This window comes from Anguilla anguilla, chromosome 17 (assembly GCF_013347855.1).
Source record: "Anguilla anguilla isolate fAngAng1 chromosome 17, fAngAng1.pri, whole genome shotgun sequence".
NCBI lineage: Eukaryota > Metazoa > Chordata > Actinopteri > Anguilliformes > Anguillidae > Anguilla > Anguilla anguilla.
Genome location: NC_049217.1, coordinates 20,317,102 through 20,332,011, shown reverse-complemented (window position 1 = coordinate 20,332,011; position 14,910 = coordinate 20,317,102). Strand labels below are relative to the sequence as shown.

The 14,910-nt window shown below is 42.8% G+C and overlaps 2 protein-coding genes across 4 annotated transcripts in view; one reads left to right on the top strand and one right to left on the bottom strand.

Annotated features, from left to right (window-relative positions):
- pvalb6 (parvalbumin 6) overlaps positions 1–5,644 on the top strand; it is a 26,925-nt gene extending 21,281 nt beyond the window's left edge. Inside the window, exons 2-5 of the mRNA XM_035397135.1 lie at positions 1,459–1,527; positions 2,863–2,995; positions 4,002–4,111; positions 5,118–5,644. Of these exons, the coding sequence (XP_035253026.1) occupies positions 1,467–1,527; positions 2,863–2,995; positions 4,002–4,111; positions 5,118–5,143 (330 nt within the window). The 5' untranslated portion in view covers positions 1,459–1,466 and the 3' untranslated portion in view covers positions 5,144–5,644. The remainder of the gene's footprint in view (positions 1–1,458; positions 1,528–2,862; positions 2,996–4,001; positions 4,112–5,117) is intronic.
- Positions 5,371–14,910, bottom strand: baiap2l2a (BAR/IMD domain containing adaptor protein 2 like 2a). Of its 3 annotated transcripts, none has more exons than XM_035397132.1 (15): positions 14,787–14,910; positions 14,597–14,665; positions 14,266–14,341; positions 13,761–13,847; positions 11,787–11,848; positions 10,903–10,974; positions 10,449–10,538; positions 10,184–10,315; positions 9,826–9,930; positions 9,581–9,656; positions 9,073–9,280; positions 8,574–8,639; positions 8,107–8,284; positions 6,763–6,803; positions 5,371–6,519 (listed from the first exon to the last, which is right to left on the bottom strand). In XM_035397132.1, exons 2-15 carry the CDS (start codon positions 14,648–14,650, stop codon positions 6,444–6,446), a joined length of 1,323 nt encoding a protein of 440 aa, XP_035253023.1. In that variant the 5' UTR covers positions 14,651–14,665; positions 14,787–14,910; the 3' UTR covers positions 5,371–6,443. The 3 variants fall into 3 exon arrangements, with proteins under 3 accessions (XP_035253023.1, XP_035253024.1, XP_035253025.1); XM_035397133.1 differs by having other exon boundaries at positions 14,842–14,886; XM_035397134.1 differs by having other exon boundaries at positions 8,107–8,269; positions 14,597–14,910.

Here is a 14,910-nt window from a genome sequence, read left to right as displayed (position 1 = left end):
TTTAAATTACCCTGAGGAATATATTCAGTCAGCCATACCAAGTAAACACTAACTCAATGGCCCTTACAAATAAACTGATTTATAAGTACTTGGTCCACCCAAACACTCTCTGTGCTTCGTATTTTCATCTCCAGTCAATTTATATGCGTGTGCAACCGTAAATTATATTTGCAGAGCTGGAACAGAAGCAGTTTACATGGTTTAATACCAAGTCAAGTCAACGATGAGAAATGAGACCAAGAAGCCAACCATTAACCAACTGTTTCTTTCATATTTGAAATTAAAAGGGGTGCCAGTGGTTGGTTTTCCTCACACTGCACGGTGGCAAGAATTTTGCGCCCAAGTTGATTATAGCTGTAATAGAATAATCTATATTTGACTTCAAGTTATGGCGTTTAATAATTCAGATTTTCAGATTCAAGCCAAGTTACTTATGTAACTGATTTTCTTTTTTCCTTCGAGCTAAAATCCAAGAGTTCTTGCATAGCTGTGAAACTCCTTAGCACTTCAGAGACTACAGAATGTCTCACAAGTTCGTTTTTTCAGCTATCCACTGAAGTCCTATTCAGATAATGAGCTCGCTGCCAAGCATGCACATGAAAGTGTGTGCACACACATACTACAGAGAGAGAGAGAGAGAGAGAGAGAGAGAGAGCGAGAGAGCGATACAGATGCTTAGTGACGCAGGCAGTTACTGACAGGGGCACTGCATGAGCTGGACTACCCAATGGCGAACCAGTGAAAAGCCAACAACATGACTGGCTAACTTCCACCACATCGTAATGCCAAGAGGTGCATCTCATTGTTTACACACTGCAGGCATTTTAATAACCTGGGGCTACGTGACAAATTCTGTATATTTGGGGAAGATAGAGAATGACCTTGAATGACCTCCAGCTCCTGCTAATTTCCACCAACCACACTTCCCTCTCCCCCCCATCCACCCCTGAGGACTCACTTTGATTAGCTTCACCCTTGGAAGGTATCCATGGAAACGCCCCCGAGAGGCGGAGTCAATCTGGGCTTCATCAGTTTAAATGAATAAACTGATAGATGTGCAGATGATCTGAACAGGATATCGGCGGTCTGCCACCACTAACCCACCAGCCTGTCTGCCTCCCCCGTGCCCATCCCTGCAAAAACTGCCTTTGGCAAGAGGGTGGGGCTGTGACAGGTCTGTAAAAATAGCTGATTTAAAAGGCCTTGGCAAAGCTGGCAGAGGGATATAGCCCTGACTTTGGAAACCTATAGAGAAATAAGATCCCCCTGCCACATACACATTTTTATCCTTTCCAATTCACTACTCCTGTTACTGTAATATAAGGGCCTCGCTGTGCCCCCCCCCCCCCCCCCATCTTACCGTGTACCCTCACTGGGATTCTTAACCCTCTCCTCCTCCTCCACCCTTTCATCTCCTCACCTCTTTTTCTTCTTCCTCCCATCTCTCCACCCCCACAGCTGCTGTCATGGCGATGAAAGACATTCTGAAGGCTGAGGACATCAAGAAGGCGATGGATGCGTGTAAAGGTGAGGAAGCTCCATTGCCATTTTGAAAAAACATTCCAAAAAATGTACTCTTTAAAGGGTACTCTGATTGTGTATATGTTTGCACTTTTGGGGGCCATGATCGAGTTGATTGAAATTTTGCTCTGTATATTAATGTTTCCTTTGTTGTGTTGATTATTAAAGCATCATGAAGAGTATCATTCAGCCTTTTAAGTGGCTGGTAGCATTGTACAGTGGTTAGGGAAATGGGCTCGTCACTGAGCTTGTGAGTTTGATTGCCAGGTGGGGTACTACTGTTGTACTTTACAGCAACATACTTAACCTGAATTGGTTCCATATATGTCCAGGTGTATAAATGGTTTGTGACTAAGAGAATTAAAGTTGTGTAAATCACTCCAGATAAGAGGGTCTGCTAAGTGATCTTCCTCAACCTCACAGTTTGGGAACATGAATGAATGAATGAATTTATTTGAAAATTTTAAAAACAAAGTTTCATAAGCCTGTATAGCACAGTAATCCTATCTTAAAAAATTGTCGAGGATAGAAACACAAGAAAGCCAGCAGGCGTATTTTCATTGTGGTCCTCTAACATTTAAACAGAGACATGGCAAAACATCCAATTCCATACAGTTAATGCAATACAGATACGACAGAACAATCCATTCAGCACAGTGAGCAGAGGCACATTGCGTCAGGCGGCATGTCCCGTCTTTAGTACAGTGAAAAATACTCGCTCTGCAGTGGCAGAGAAAGTTCATTTTATTTGTAGCTGCAGGAGCAGCTTGCTCCCCATCACACAAATTGCGTAAGAGGTGTTCCTGTGCCAGAGGGAAGATCCCTTTTTAAACCAATAAAATGTTTGACATTTTTGACTTGCCATGACTCGACTGCGCTGGTTCAGGAAGGGAAAGGTTTCACTGCAGACTTTTCTGTCAGCGCTCCATGTTTACAGTTCTTGTAGCTGAATGCTTATTTATAAAAGAGAACAGCTGACAGTTTTAGTCGAAACTGGTGAGACAGTGTCCCGTCATCATCAGTAGCCCTTGAACCTGTGCTTTAAAAAAAAAAAAATTTAAACTGTTTCTGAATTTCAGCCAGGTTACATACATTGCTATTTCTCTTAGCAAGAGAATCAATTCCCACTGCTACTAAAATGGTAATATTGCTATGAAAGTATTAATCAACTCAGAAATAGTCATCTGAATAGTCACCTGATGTACACAATACTCACCTGTGTCTATAAACCTGCACACTTATTGCCTTCATGTGTAAGTGAATGTGTGTATTGTACAAAATGCCATATGTGTGTCTGTAGACATTGGTTTAAATATCATTTTATATTAATTCTCTATGTAGTGGCAGACACTTTTGACCATAAGAAGTTCTTTGAGATGGTGGGTCTGAAGACTAGGTCTACCGATGACCTGAAGAAGGCCTTTCTAGCTCTGGATGTGGACAACAGCGGCTTCATAGAGGAGGAGGAGCTTAAGTGAGTGACACTAGCAGGGGTGGGGGGGGGGGGGGGGGCACAATGCATGGTAATGGTCCAGTAGTCAGCTGGGACGATGGAGATAGAGTGACCTTGAAAGCAAGGCGATGTTACCACACAGAATGGGGAAGGGTGCAAACTGCATGACACGTGGAATAATACAGAGTGTCTGAGAACTGGGTACCTACAGCATACATTACACTCAAATCTCAATGTTTAAAATCCCATCACACCGCAGTTCTACACATCCTGAGCCCAAATGAACTCAGTGGGAGTCTGTGGTCATGAGGCTGGTGCTTGGTTAAAGGAGTGGTAAAGGGAGAATCTTCACAAAACCAAGAAATGGGTGGAGCTACTACTATGCGCTCAATCAGTCACTCACTGATTTGAACCAATTATTGTGCTTTTCTGTGGAGAGGGAGACCTTTTGATTGGTTCAAACAAGTTGATGAAAGATAGCTCATTGTACCTATGCTTGGGTTTCTGTAACCTCTCATGACTAGCAAGGTTTATAAGAGGGTTTTGCATATAATAAACCTCTTTGGTGGAAGTACTGATGGGAGGAGAAGAGCTGCCCCTTCAGCTTTGACCTCTCACCTGTTGAGTGAACATTTCCAGCATTTATTTACTAATGATAAATGCAGACAGCACACAGAAATGACTTAGTTTTTATAGAATTTCCACAGTGCAGTCTGCATTTTCAATAGTTTGTAGTTTACAGGTATGAGTGCTTCTGATTTGAATTATAATAAAATTATATGATTTGCCATTTAGCAAGCTTATGCAGCTTGTATTGTTTTTTAAAATATTTTTTACATACAATCCATTTATACAGCGGGATATTTTAGTGAAGCGATTCACATGAAGTACCTTGCTCAAGGGCACAGCAGCAAGCCCACAACCTTGGAATTGCGAGTCAAACCCCTTAACAAGTACACCACACCGCTGCACGGAATTTCTTTTTCTTCTTTTCACTTTTGTTTTAAAAGCCTCTCTCCTGCTACAGGTTTTTCCTGAAAGGGTTCGCCACAGACGGTCGAGACCTGACCGACAAAGAAACGAAAGCATTCCTACGTGCAGCGGACAAGGACGGAGACGGAAAAATCGGCATGGAAGGTAGTACCCCTCCCCTCCGTTTCTGAGCGCCCTAACTGCATTTTTGTCCCTGTTACAAATAGACGGTCTACCAGTATCACCCCGTGCCAGTGCCTTTGCAAAACTAACATTGTTGTGTTTCTTCTGTTGATGAAGCTCATAAATTTTATCTGTCAGACAACAAACTGGTCACCTTGTGATAATACGGCGACCACTATCTTATTACCTGCTGAGGTGCGATATGTTCGGGAGACACAAGGACAAATCCCATTTTTATTTCAGCACAAAGGAGCTTAAATTATCATTAGTAATTTAAACACAGTAATCACCAGCATAGTAATTTTCTTGCTTGAGGCTGCAGCATTGTCTGTTATCTAAGAATGTGAGGTTTTATATCTCTGGCCAGATCATTCCACAATTTCCATTATCGCCTTTGGAGTAGGTCTGTTTTCCTCCTAATAATTCTCCTATTTTAAAAAAAAGACAGAATTGTCGGCCTCAAATCCATTTGGCTGTCTGCTTGAATCTCTTTACCCTCATATGAAATTTGCTTGTTTTTCAGTTTAAATTGTTTCTCAATTTACTTCCTTCGTATCAGAGCACGCTGCAACCAAATTCATACAAAGAGGATTATTAACTTCTAAAACTGTCTTGTGAAGAAAACTGGAATATTTCAGTGGCTCTGAATGTTTTGTTGGCCGTTGCCACCATCAAGAGGTATCATAAGGTATTGCAGTTACTTTGGAGGGAGCTACTAGGCAATTTGAATTACTGAACTGGGAACGCTATGCAATTTGGAAGGGGTTCATTTTGGACATGGATAAAATTTGCCACCTTTTAGTCAGTCGTCTCCGGTGCGAATCTGCAAAAATGCATTTTCATTTAAAGGTCATTTCAGCCGGCAGACCTCCCCCAAAGCGTTGTGGGCATTGTGATGCAATCTGGGTTAGCAATTCCGTAGGTTGTATGATGCAATAACTAAGTAACCCTTCCCCCATCGCCTCCCCTCCCTTGCTGTCTCTTTCAGAATTTGCAGCTATGGTGCGCGAGTAGCAAACACACCCCAGACTGTGTAGCGCTCCACCCCCGCCACCCCCCCCCCCCCCCCCCCCCCCCCCCCCCCCCCCCAACTCACTCTTCCTCAGTTGTCCCTAACCAAACCACCTATCATGTCACTCTCACTTAGGCCCCGCCCCCTGCACCACGACACACTGGACTACAGAACAGTGGACAGAACTGGGGTCCTGATATTTTCATCCCATTTTTAAACACTTTTTAAAAAAAATACAAACACATTATGAATCTCTTTATTTATCTGTGTCACACTGTTTGTCTGCAGGCTAAAAAATATTGTAGGTATGTAAAGAAAAAGAAGATATTCTCATTTTCTTTTCTTTTTTCATTTTATTGTATTCCACGTCACCTCCTCCCTCCCCACACCCCCCTCCTGGTGTGCTGAGCTGATGTACAAATACTAATTGCCGAAAGGACAAATCCAAGCTGTATAGAGAAGAAATAAGACAATAAAAATAAAAATAAAAACACCTAGACTAATCTGACTACGGCTGATTCTCTTTCATCGCTCTCCCATGTTGAAAGGTAAGATAAACTGACAGCCGTGTTCTCATTACAAGGTCATATGTTATTCATATTCATATAACTGCTGTTATAGCTGTCCCCGGATGCACTATATTTCAAAATGGAGAGTTATGAACACGTGGCATTACAGAGAAGAGGTTTAGAGAGCATTGCTTTATCAATTTGGTGTACAAAATGTTTTTTACCTCCATTCAAAACATGAAAACACTGTGACACTTTACAGATTTCCCTAAATTCACAAACTTTCAAATTCATTAATCAATATATTCATTCACAGACTGAGTATTTTAAATGTAAACTTTACAAGCTGCAAACAGCTGACACCAGGATCTGAGAGATTAAATGAGGTACATTTGTACGTTGCGTTGTAATCCTGAAAAAATATGAACAATTTAATCAAACTAAGGCCTGCAATATATTTATGAAGGTAAAAAGCTGGATGTTCTGCTTATGAGTCTGATAGTGTGGTTGTGCAAAAGCAACGCCACGGCTGAACGTGGTCCAGTAAAGTACTTATTATCACTCATACATCAGTCATAAGGAAGGCTGGACACATTTTATAAGATGTAATGACACAACACAACACAATATATGACACAAACATCTTGACATATCAGACAGCAAGATAACACTGCCTGTAAAATGAGAGAGGTGTCAGGGTGGAGATGTTCCTTAGAAAATGGTGTGGACAAATGCCAGAGGCCTGACCTCCACGCTCTACCCCGTCATCAGAATGAGAGACGCAGGCTAGGTGTCAATGAATCCGAGGAGCTGATCTGTCATTGGTGGTGGTGGGACGAAGTTTCACTGTAGCGAAGGGGTTGGTTCCCCTAGTGGACAGAGAGGGAACTCATAGTCAGGAACAAGTTTAGAACATCTCATGCGTGCTATTATGATATCACAAAGAGAAGTATATGTTTGTGTCAAGGTCTGTGTGAGGGTGACACATAATTGAATCACAATATTGCTGCCCCCTTGCCAAGTTCATCAAGTGCAAGGCAACTGAATTTCTGCATTATAAGAGCTTGTTTTAATTAATTCAACTATACACCCCCCCCCCCCATTCCTTCTACCTGGGAAATAGATTGTGGTGTTTTTCCTCTTGGGGAGGTCTCTGCAGAAGACAGAAAGAAAGAGTCCAATACAATCCACATCTCATTCACTCTTGAAAACACATCAGTCTGATGATAACCAACCCTTTAACTGTAAAAGGTCGCTCTAATGCACACATTTGCTAGCAGAAGAAAATCAAAGGCAGTCCATTTTGCCTTTTGTAAAATAACAATGAAGTTGTGATAGAACTTATAATTTTTTTGCAATACAAAATTTTAAGCAAATTGATTTAATTGATATTTTTCTGTTCAGGGAGGAAAGAGACTGGAATAAACAAATGTGCCATTTGGAGAACAGGGTTCCACAGCATCCAGGCATGCTTTAGGAAGAGGAATGTTATATGAGAACAGTGTCACTTCAAACAGGTTACACAGGGATACAAAGCAAAACACCAAAAATACCATCACGTGTGTCTTTGCACAGAAGAATGGCTATTTCAGTTCTTTTTTTCAGAATACTGTCAAGTTACATAGTGCAGTTACCACAAGCGTCAATTAGTTCCTCCCTAAAGCACAACAGCCATCCACAGGTTACCAGTTGCTGTCAGTGAGAGATGCCCTGACTGTGTGACCTGTAGAGTTTAAAATAGTCACCGGCTTGGAGAGGAGTACCTCAGGGGGGAGAACACGCGCCCCAGCTGCAGATATTCTGGGTAGTACATGCACAACTAAAAATTGGCAAACTGGTTAAACAAAATGGGAGTGAAATAAACCCACACCACAGCACTGAAGGACACATTAAGCACACATTAAACACACACACACACACACAAACACACAGCCTCACCCCCCACTTTCAGCATTTGGAGCTCCCCCCCTGCATCCACCAAAAGGAAGGATGCGGAGTCATAGAAAACAGCACCTTGCCACAGTCCCCCTGCTGGCCAGGGAAAGGAAGTGCAACACCAGCTTACTGCTACTGCAATCTGCCGTTTTCGATTATTTTATTCAGATAAAAGGACAGATACAATCTCATGTTTATTTCCACTTCTTTTCAATGCACACAGTGAACTGGCACATCAGACAACAATGAATAATCCTCACTAATTTATTTTGCTGTGTTTTTTTTTACATGATCTCAGAGGAAACCAGAGATACAGTTTCACCCGAGGTCTTAAAATTGATAAGAGAACAATTTGCGAGTGACAGATCATAGTACACAGCCTATATCATAGGGATATGAGGATGTTATCAAGATATGGCCCCCTGATAGAGAACAATGCTCACATACACAACTACTAACACACAAGCACAGTTCCACCGTCCCCAATAACTGTACCACTGGTAAAATGCAGCACCACCCACCTGGTGGACTCCAGAGGCTTCAGAGGTGGACTCTGCCCTCCTGTCTGCAGTTGCCATGGCAGGACGTTGCCCAGGCATAGGTAAGGGGGGAGCTGGGGGCATATTCCCATTTTGGCTGCGGCCGTTCCTCTCGTCCAGTAGGTTGCTCATGCTGCTACTGCTTCTGAGGGTGGAGGTTCTGTGTGGTCAATGGTCACATGGTCACTGACCAAAGCCAACACCTTCTCTGTGTATATGTGTGTGTGTGTGTGTATATATATATATATATACACACACACACACACACACACACACATACACATAGCATACAGTATATATATATATACAGCACATATATACATATATATTGCACATGAATGATACATTATATTTGAATTAGCAGCTAGTACATGTAAGTTTGGATTTCCCACAGCCTGATTTATGACATTTCTGACGTGTGTATGCTGTTCCTCGCTTGTAGGCCATACCTGGAACCCGCTGGAGTGGGAAAGTCTCCCACTGGAGCCACGTAGGCTGCAGGGAACCAGCCCTGCCTGAAGAGGGCAGGAGACAGGGACGGTATGAGGGTCAGAGGGCAAAAGGGGGAATCAGGAAAACACACACGTATTTGCAAACGCGAATACTCACGTACACATACGTGTGTGTACACGCACGTACTTAGACACACACATGCTGTGCTTGCACACACCATCACACACACATGCAAACATGCACATACAACCGCACACACCTTTTGCACACAGTTTTAATGCACCTCTGAATACACACGCAAATATTTTTCAATGCACAGGAGTACACACGCACAAATATGTGCGCAAACATGCACAAACATGCATACGTGCAAACACAAACAGGCACCCACGTACACACACACAGAAAGACGTGCATACTCAGAATAGCCACAAAGGCCCACGCCACACACACACGCACACACACACATGCACACAAACATGCACACACACGCACCGCTGGCTGCTCTCCACCCTGCCGTACAGCCAGCCGTTCCTGGACTCCTTCACCATCACCGTGATCATTTCTCCCCGGGAGAAGGGCAGAATTGTGGGATTGGAGGAGGGGGGGTGGGGCACCAGCGCCTGCATCTGCCTGCCCCCGCCTCCCCCCAGAGACCCCCCCGGTGAATTGGGGCGAGAGCGACTGAGCAGGGGTGAGGGGGCTGTGGAAGAGAGCACAGGGACAGGAGCGGCTCACAGCTTGGCAGAGAAACTGCATTCAGGACAGAGACGCAGCTGCTGAGGGCAGAGCAATGACTAGACTGTGTGGAGCTCTGCAGAAATCCCATAATCTAGTGTCAGATGTATCACGTGAAAGGGAACCATCTGAAGCAGTATTGTCTTCCAGTGTAATGTACGGTAGTTTATGAACAACTACATTTTAATTTATTTATTTTAAAAATATTTTTTAATTGGTTTCCTCTATACTAAGTGAAGTTTGGGGTGTAACTGGGTCCTCCCACCTCTGGAGGGCACTCTGCCTATGGGCAGATCTTCTCTTCCAGTCCAGCGCTGATCTCTCTCCTCTCTCATTCCCATCTGCAGAGCCAATGGAGTTAAGACAGTCAGTCAGACTGACAGAACACAGTGCCTCTCAAATCTCTCTTTCTCACATCTCTTTTACTAACAGTTCATCTTTCTCTTTTTCTCTTTCAGACCTCCACCCTCGTCTCCCCTCACACCCCAAAGCCCCTCCTCCGCCCCTCACCGCAGCGTCCTGCTCGAGCCGTGATGGGGTGCGGGGCCTGGGTGCCCTCGTTTCATTCACCCGATTCCTCCAGTCCTCCGCCTTCTGCTGCAGGGACCCACCTGTCTGTAAGACGCGGTTCATTACTTTCCTCTTACCGCCATCTTTTTACTGCAGTTACTACAGAGATCCACTCACAGAAAGAGTGAGTTTATTTCATATCCCAGTCCAAGTTTATAAGTCCAATAAGGATCGGATCACAGTGAAAGTGTGGTGTATTTCGTATATGTATTAAGGTGTTGGTAAATGGATTAATGTATATGGTATATCGGTATATGGATTATGTGATGTGTTGTCTAGGTAATAGTGTGATGTGTACCTTGTTCATGAGGTATAATATAGACTGGGTGAGGCCACAGTGCTTCTCAGCCAGGAAGCGATACCTCCTCTCCTCTTCCTGCAGCGCATCACGCTGACTATATCTGAGGAACTGTACATAGTCACTGCCATCCTGTACACACACGCACACACACATGCACATGCACACACACATCATAATTAGTTTAACAGTGCACCCACTGCTATAGAAGTACATGCCACTGGTACAGTATGGACATCAACAGCCAACGTGGCAATATACTGACCTGAAAGTCCCTGTAGGCCCCTCTCCTCAGCTGTCTCTCCAGAGTGGCTGCCTGGTTCCTCACTTCCACCTCATAGCGCCTCCTGCTGCTCTGGAGGACCCAATGCACACAGACTTAATGGACAGAATGGCTTAACTGACAGCACTACGGTGACAGGACTTTGGTTTGCTCCAGTGAGTTCTCTATATCCTCTCTATAACATCATATATCATCTCTACAGAAGTACAAACACATTGCAGTTGCCCTCCCCTGAAAGAGATACAGAAAAACAAAACCAGGCCATATAACATCTGAAAGGTCAATTTGTGGAATATATATATATATATATATATATATATATATATATATACAAATATATATATATATACATATATGCAATAGCTAAATATAAATAGGTCTTTTTCAAACTTGTATCTGTAGACTTTCATCTGTTCTGCTTGAAAACCATATTCACCAATATGTAGTCTTTGTCCAGTCTGACATTACTCTCCATCTCTTGGAGAACTTCATTGTGGAACCAGCGAAACTGCAACAACAGTAACACACAAACTGTAAACAGAGAAATTCCAGCAATACAAAAATCAACAACAACAACAAATACTACAGTAAAAGTGCTGCTGTCTCATTCATCAAAAGAGGCTATCTATGCCTCTACCACGGGGGTAAAGACAGTCTGACTCATGGAGCTGCTTGTGTTATGGGAACACGTGTGCAGACTGAAGGGACTGAGGATCTTGGATTCAGACCCCTCGGGTCCAAGGCTTTCTCTTTATGTCTGAACTAATGTACCCGTCTATAATGAGAAGAGCAGCACAGCTTCTACAAGCAGCACATCTTCAGGCTGACACCATTTTTGAAAGATCAGCATTGGTGCTGCATTAAAATCAGAGGTTGGGGGGGGGGGGTGCTTGGTGACTCCTCTTGTTAACGCTTGAAGTACAGGTTTTTTGGAACATGTTTTCAAAATTCCAAGTCACTATTCTAGTACTCTCTGCTTTCAATTACCAGTAGTGTTTGTTACATCAGTATTAGAATGTTCAGTTAAGAACTGCTGGGTGGCTCATCCTATTAAGGCACCAGTGTGTGGATGGGCATCACATTGAATCTGGACCATTCCAGCGCTGACTGTGGCCAGTAACCCCTCAGACTAATGTACAAATGGCCACAACGTTGCCCAGGGAGGAATAACAACGTCAGGACTTTGCTGAATTTAGCATTTCCAGTTCTAAGTTTACACCACCAACATTACAAGCGTTACTGCCAAAGGCAGCAGCTGCTGCAACTACACCTATAATACAAGTACTTTTAATGAAAATGAATGAGAACAAAGTAACCTACAACTCCTTCAAGCTCAACCGTGAGTCTCCTCTGGCTCTCTGATATCTGAATAATGACGTCTCCTGTAAAATAAAAGACACACACACCAAGACATCACTGAATATTCACACGCACAGACGCACACACGCACACACACACAAACATGCAAACACACACACACACACACATACACACAGGTAAAGTGGCTTCCTCTGGTGGAAGGAATTACATGTGTGACTTCCATCTATTGTGCTGCAGCAGCAATTAATCAAGTTTATTTCACCCTTTCAAAATGGGACTTTCTGTGGGAGGTGTCTGTAGATGCATTCAAGATAAACAAAGTAGGAAAACGTGAGAACTGGACTGGACTTTGGAGCAGAGGGTGGCGAGTTCAGGGTGGAGACGGCATGATCACTAACATATTCAAACTGTGATAGTAAAAATCTGCAGTAGAAAGACACTCTAGCTGTTCTGGAGACTTCTGATGATCTGAATGGCTGGGTAAATAAAAGACACAGCCTGAAAGTCTGTCTCCATCAATTATTCAGTGCTCCTGCAGACTTCCCACCACCTGATCCCTACCTTTGCAATGTACTGACACACACACACACACATGCACAAACATGCACACACACACACACACACACACACACACACACAAACATGCACAAACACACACACACACACAAACAAACCAATACACACAAACTGTCAAGGTAGCTCACACTATTGCTCTAACCAGGCAATTGTCACATACGTGATGTGCATGGTCACCCGTGCTATACTCCAGCAGAAAGCCATTACTATCACACGTATAGACACAAACACGCTAAGGCAATCATACACACATGCATGCACATACATTTGCGATATAAATCACCCATACATGTTCACACCTAAGGTGGGTAAACTTTGCTCTGATGGCAGCAATGTGAAGCATACCAGCTCTGATTGTGCTAATTTCCCATAAACCACCAAACACAACAATAAACACAACAGTGAAAACAATAACCAATAGCAAACACTACATTGATCGCAATAACCAGCAAAACACTACAGTGAACATGGTAAACAAAAATGAAAGCTCCAGTGAACACAGTAACCACCAAAAAACTGTGAACGACTCAGTGAACACTGACACAGCTGAGCAGTTTGGACACACCCAACAAAGTAAAGAGTGGGACTGCATGTGAGAGAGAGGGTGTGAGAGAGAACGATGATGAGAAGGCAGGACAAAGAGAAAGACAGAGGGTTTAAAATTGGAAATTTACTTTATTGGCCCTTATTAAAAGCATCCAATTAACAATAAAAACAACAAAACTGGAACCTCATTTGTTTGTGTTGTGCATCAAAATAGCATCCAGGTGATCACTTTAGAGTGGGAGAGGGGAGAGAGAGAGCAGTAGGGAGTGCAAACACCATATAAACTCATACAGTACAAAGACCAGCAGGATGAACACACACACACACGCACACACACACACACACAGCTGATAGGGATTTACTGGACCATCCAAGCTCTCTAGTGTGCCTAGTGCTATTTTTTTATGCAATCTACAATCAGCCACGTTTTTTATTTTATGTCTACCACCACGTTTCGCAGGAGATGAACGAATAACAGAGCATTCAATCAAGCACCTGCTTACAATATGTTTTTTTTCTGTCGATGAACTAAAGTTTTAACTATCTTTTGATTGAATTTTCAGGTGACCACTGACATTAACAGAACACACACATACAGGAACACGCACTTCCAGAATCTGATTTGAGGATGTCAAGGATTCAGAGCAGGTTGGTTCATTTAAAATTATCTTTGGCTATAATCTCAGACATCATAAAATCTGATATCCCTATAAAAAAGAGTAGGAGAAGTGAACTACTTCCTGCTGCCAGAAGTTTCTCATAGAACATTCAGACCTGTGCTGTACAAAGAAAGGTGCGGTTGGTGTTTCATTTCCATGTGCAATGAGTGAATTGTGTGAGGTGAGGTCTTACCCAGGGAACTTGAAGACATGCTGTGCAGAGCCTGTTCCCCCATCTTGGACAGGGCACTAAAATAGGCCTCACTGGTTGTAGCTAGAGCTGAAACAAACATACACACACACACACACACACAATCCATGCATGAAGTATTAAACATGAGAATTCAATGATTCTGTGTTCCTAAGGAATGGAACATTTCTTTAACAGTATGTTAAAGTGTGTTCGTTTTCAGAAGTGTGTCATGATTTCGAAAATAGTTAAGTGCAGGATGTTTAAAACAGTCTGCCATGTTTCAATGTGCCAATGAGATTACAGAGGAGTAAACATACTGCATACACAGTCAATGCCACTTATAAACAGTATGGTACAGAAATCTTTATATTCAAGCATACTGCAGCAAGTAAGCGTATTCTCTCTCTCTCTCTCTCTCTCTCTCTCACACACACACACACACACACACACACACACAAGATCTAAATTCCCCCCTCTCAGTTTCTTTTCTCTTTCTGTTGCTCACCTTGGAATGCCTGAATATAGCTGTATCCCAGAGACACAAGCCTCTGTAGGCCTGGATTGAATTGTTCCATAAGGTTCTAGAGAAAGAGAGAGAAACTGTTAACGGAAGACAATAAAATAAACGGAAGACAAGTAAATATTTTTGATCACTGTAGTGCAGGAGGGAGACTACAAGACCATGTTGGCAGAAGAATTTATTTATATCATTCTTGCAATTTCACGTTATATAAATGTAAAGGTTATTGAGTCAAGTCCTGAGCAATTGTTTAAAAACAACTTTAAGGACAAGTGCTACATACAGCGAAGCACGAAGCGTTACGAAAGGACCTCACCCCATATACTCCTAATGTGGATCGATGCAGTTGGTCAAGATCTGGTGACGACATGGTGTAGCTCCTCTTCTGCACAAACGTTTTGTAACAAATAAATAACGAAAAGCAGGTGAATTATATTATGTATACTTAGCGAAGCAAACAAAAAAAAACCGTTAAAATCTTAGTTTTTACACATCTTTTTACATACATGAAGGCAAATCTCTCTCGTTTTTATTTTGCAGGTAAGTATGGGGTGACTACACCTGTCCACGCGCAACAAAACGGGGCTGTTCTCTCCGTATGAAGACGAACCAGCCTTCTGTAAAGGAAAA

Bases quoted from the DNA above. Each gene is read 5' to 3' on its own strand.
- baiap2l2a (XM_035397132.1), bottom strand. From the start codon at position 14,650: ATGTCGTCACCAGATCTTGACCAACTGCATCGATCCACATTAGGAGTA. The intron at 10,539-10,902 runs GTGAATATGGTT...TGGGTCCTCCAG, and splicing joins TGGACAAAGACTACATATTG to AGCAGCAGGAGGCGCTATGA. The intron at 9,281-9,580 runs GTGGGAGGACCC...TCTCTTCCACAG, and splicing joins AGGCAGAGTGCCCTCCAGAG to CCCCCTCACCCCTGCTCAGT.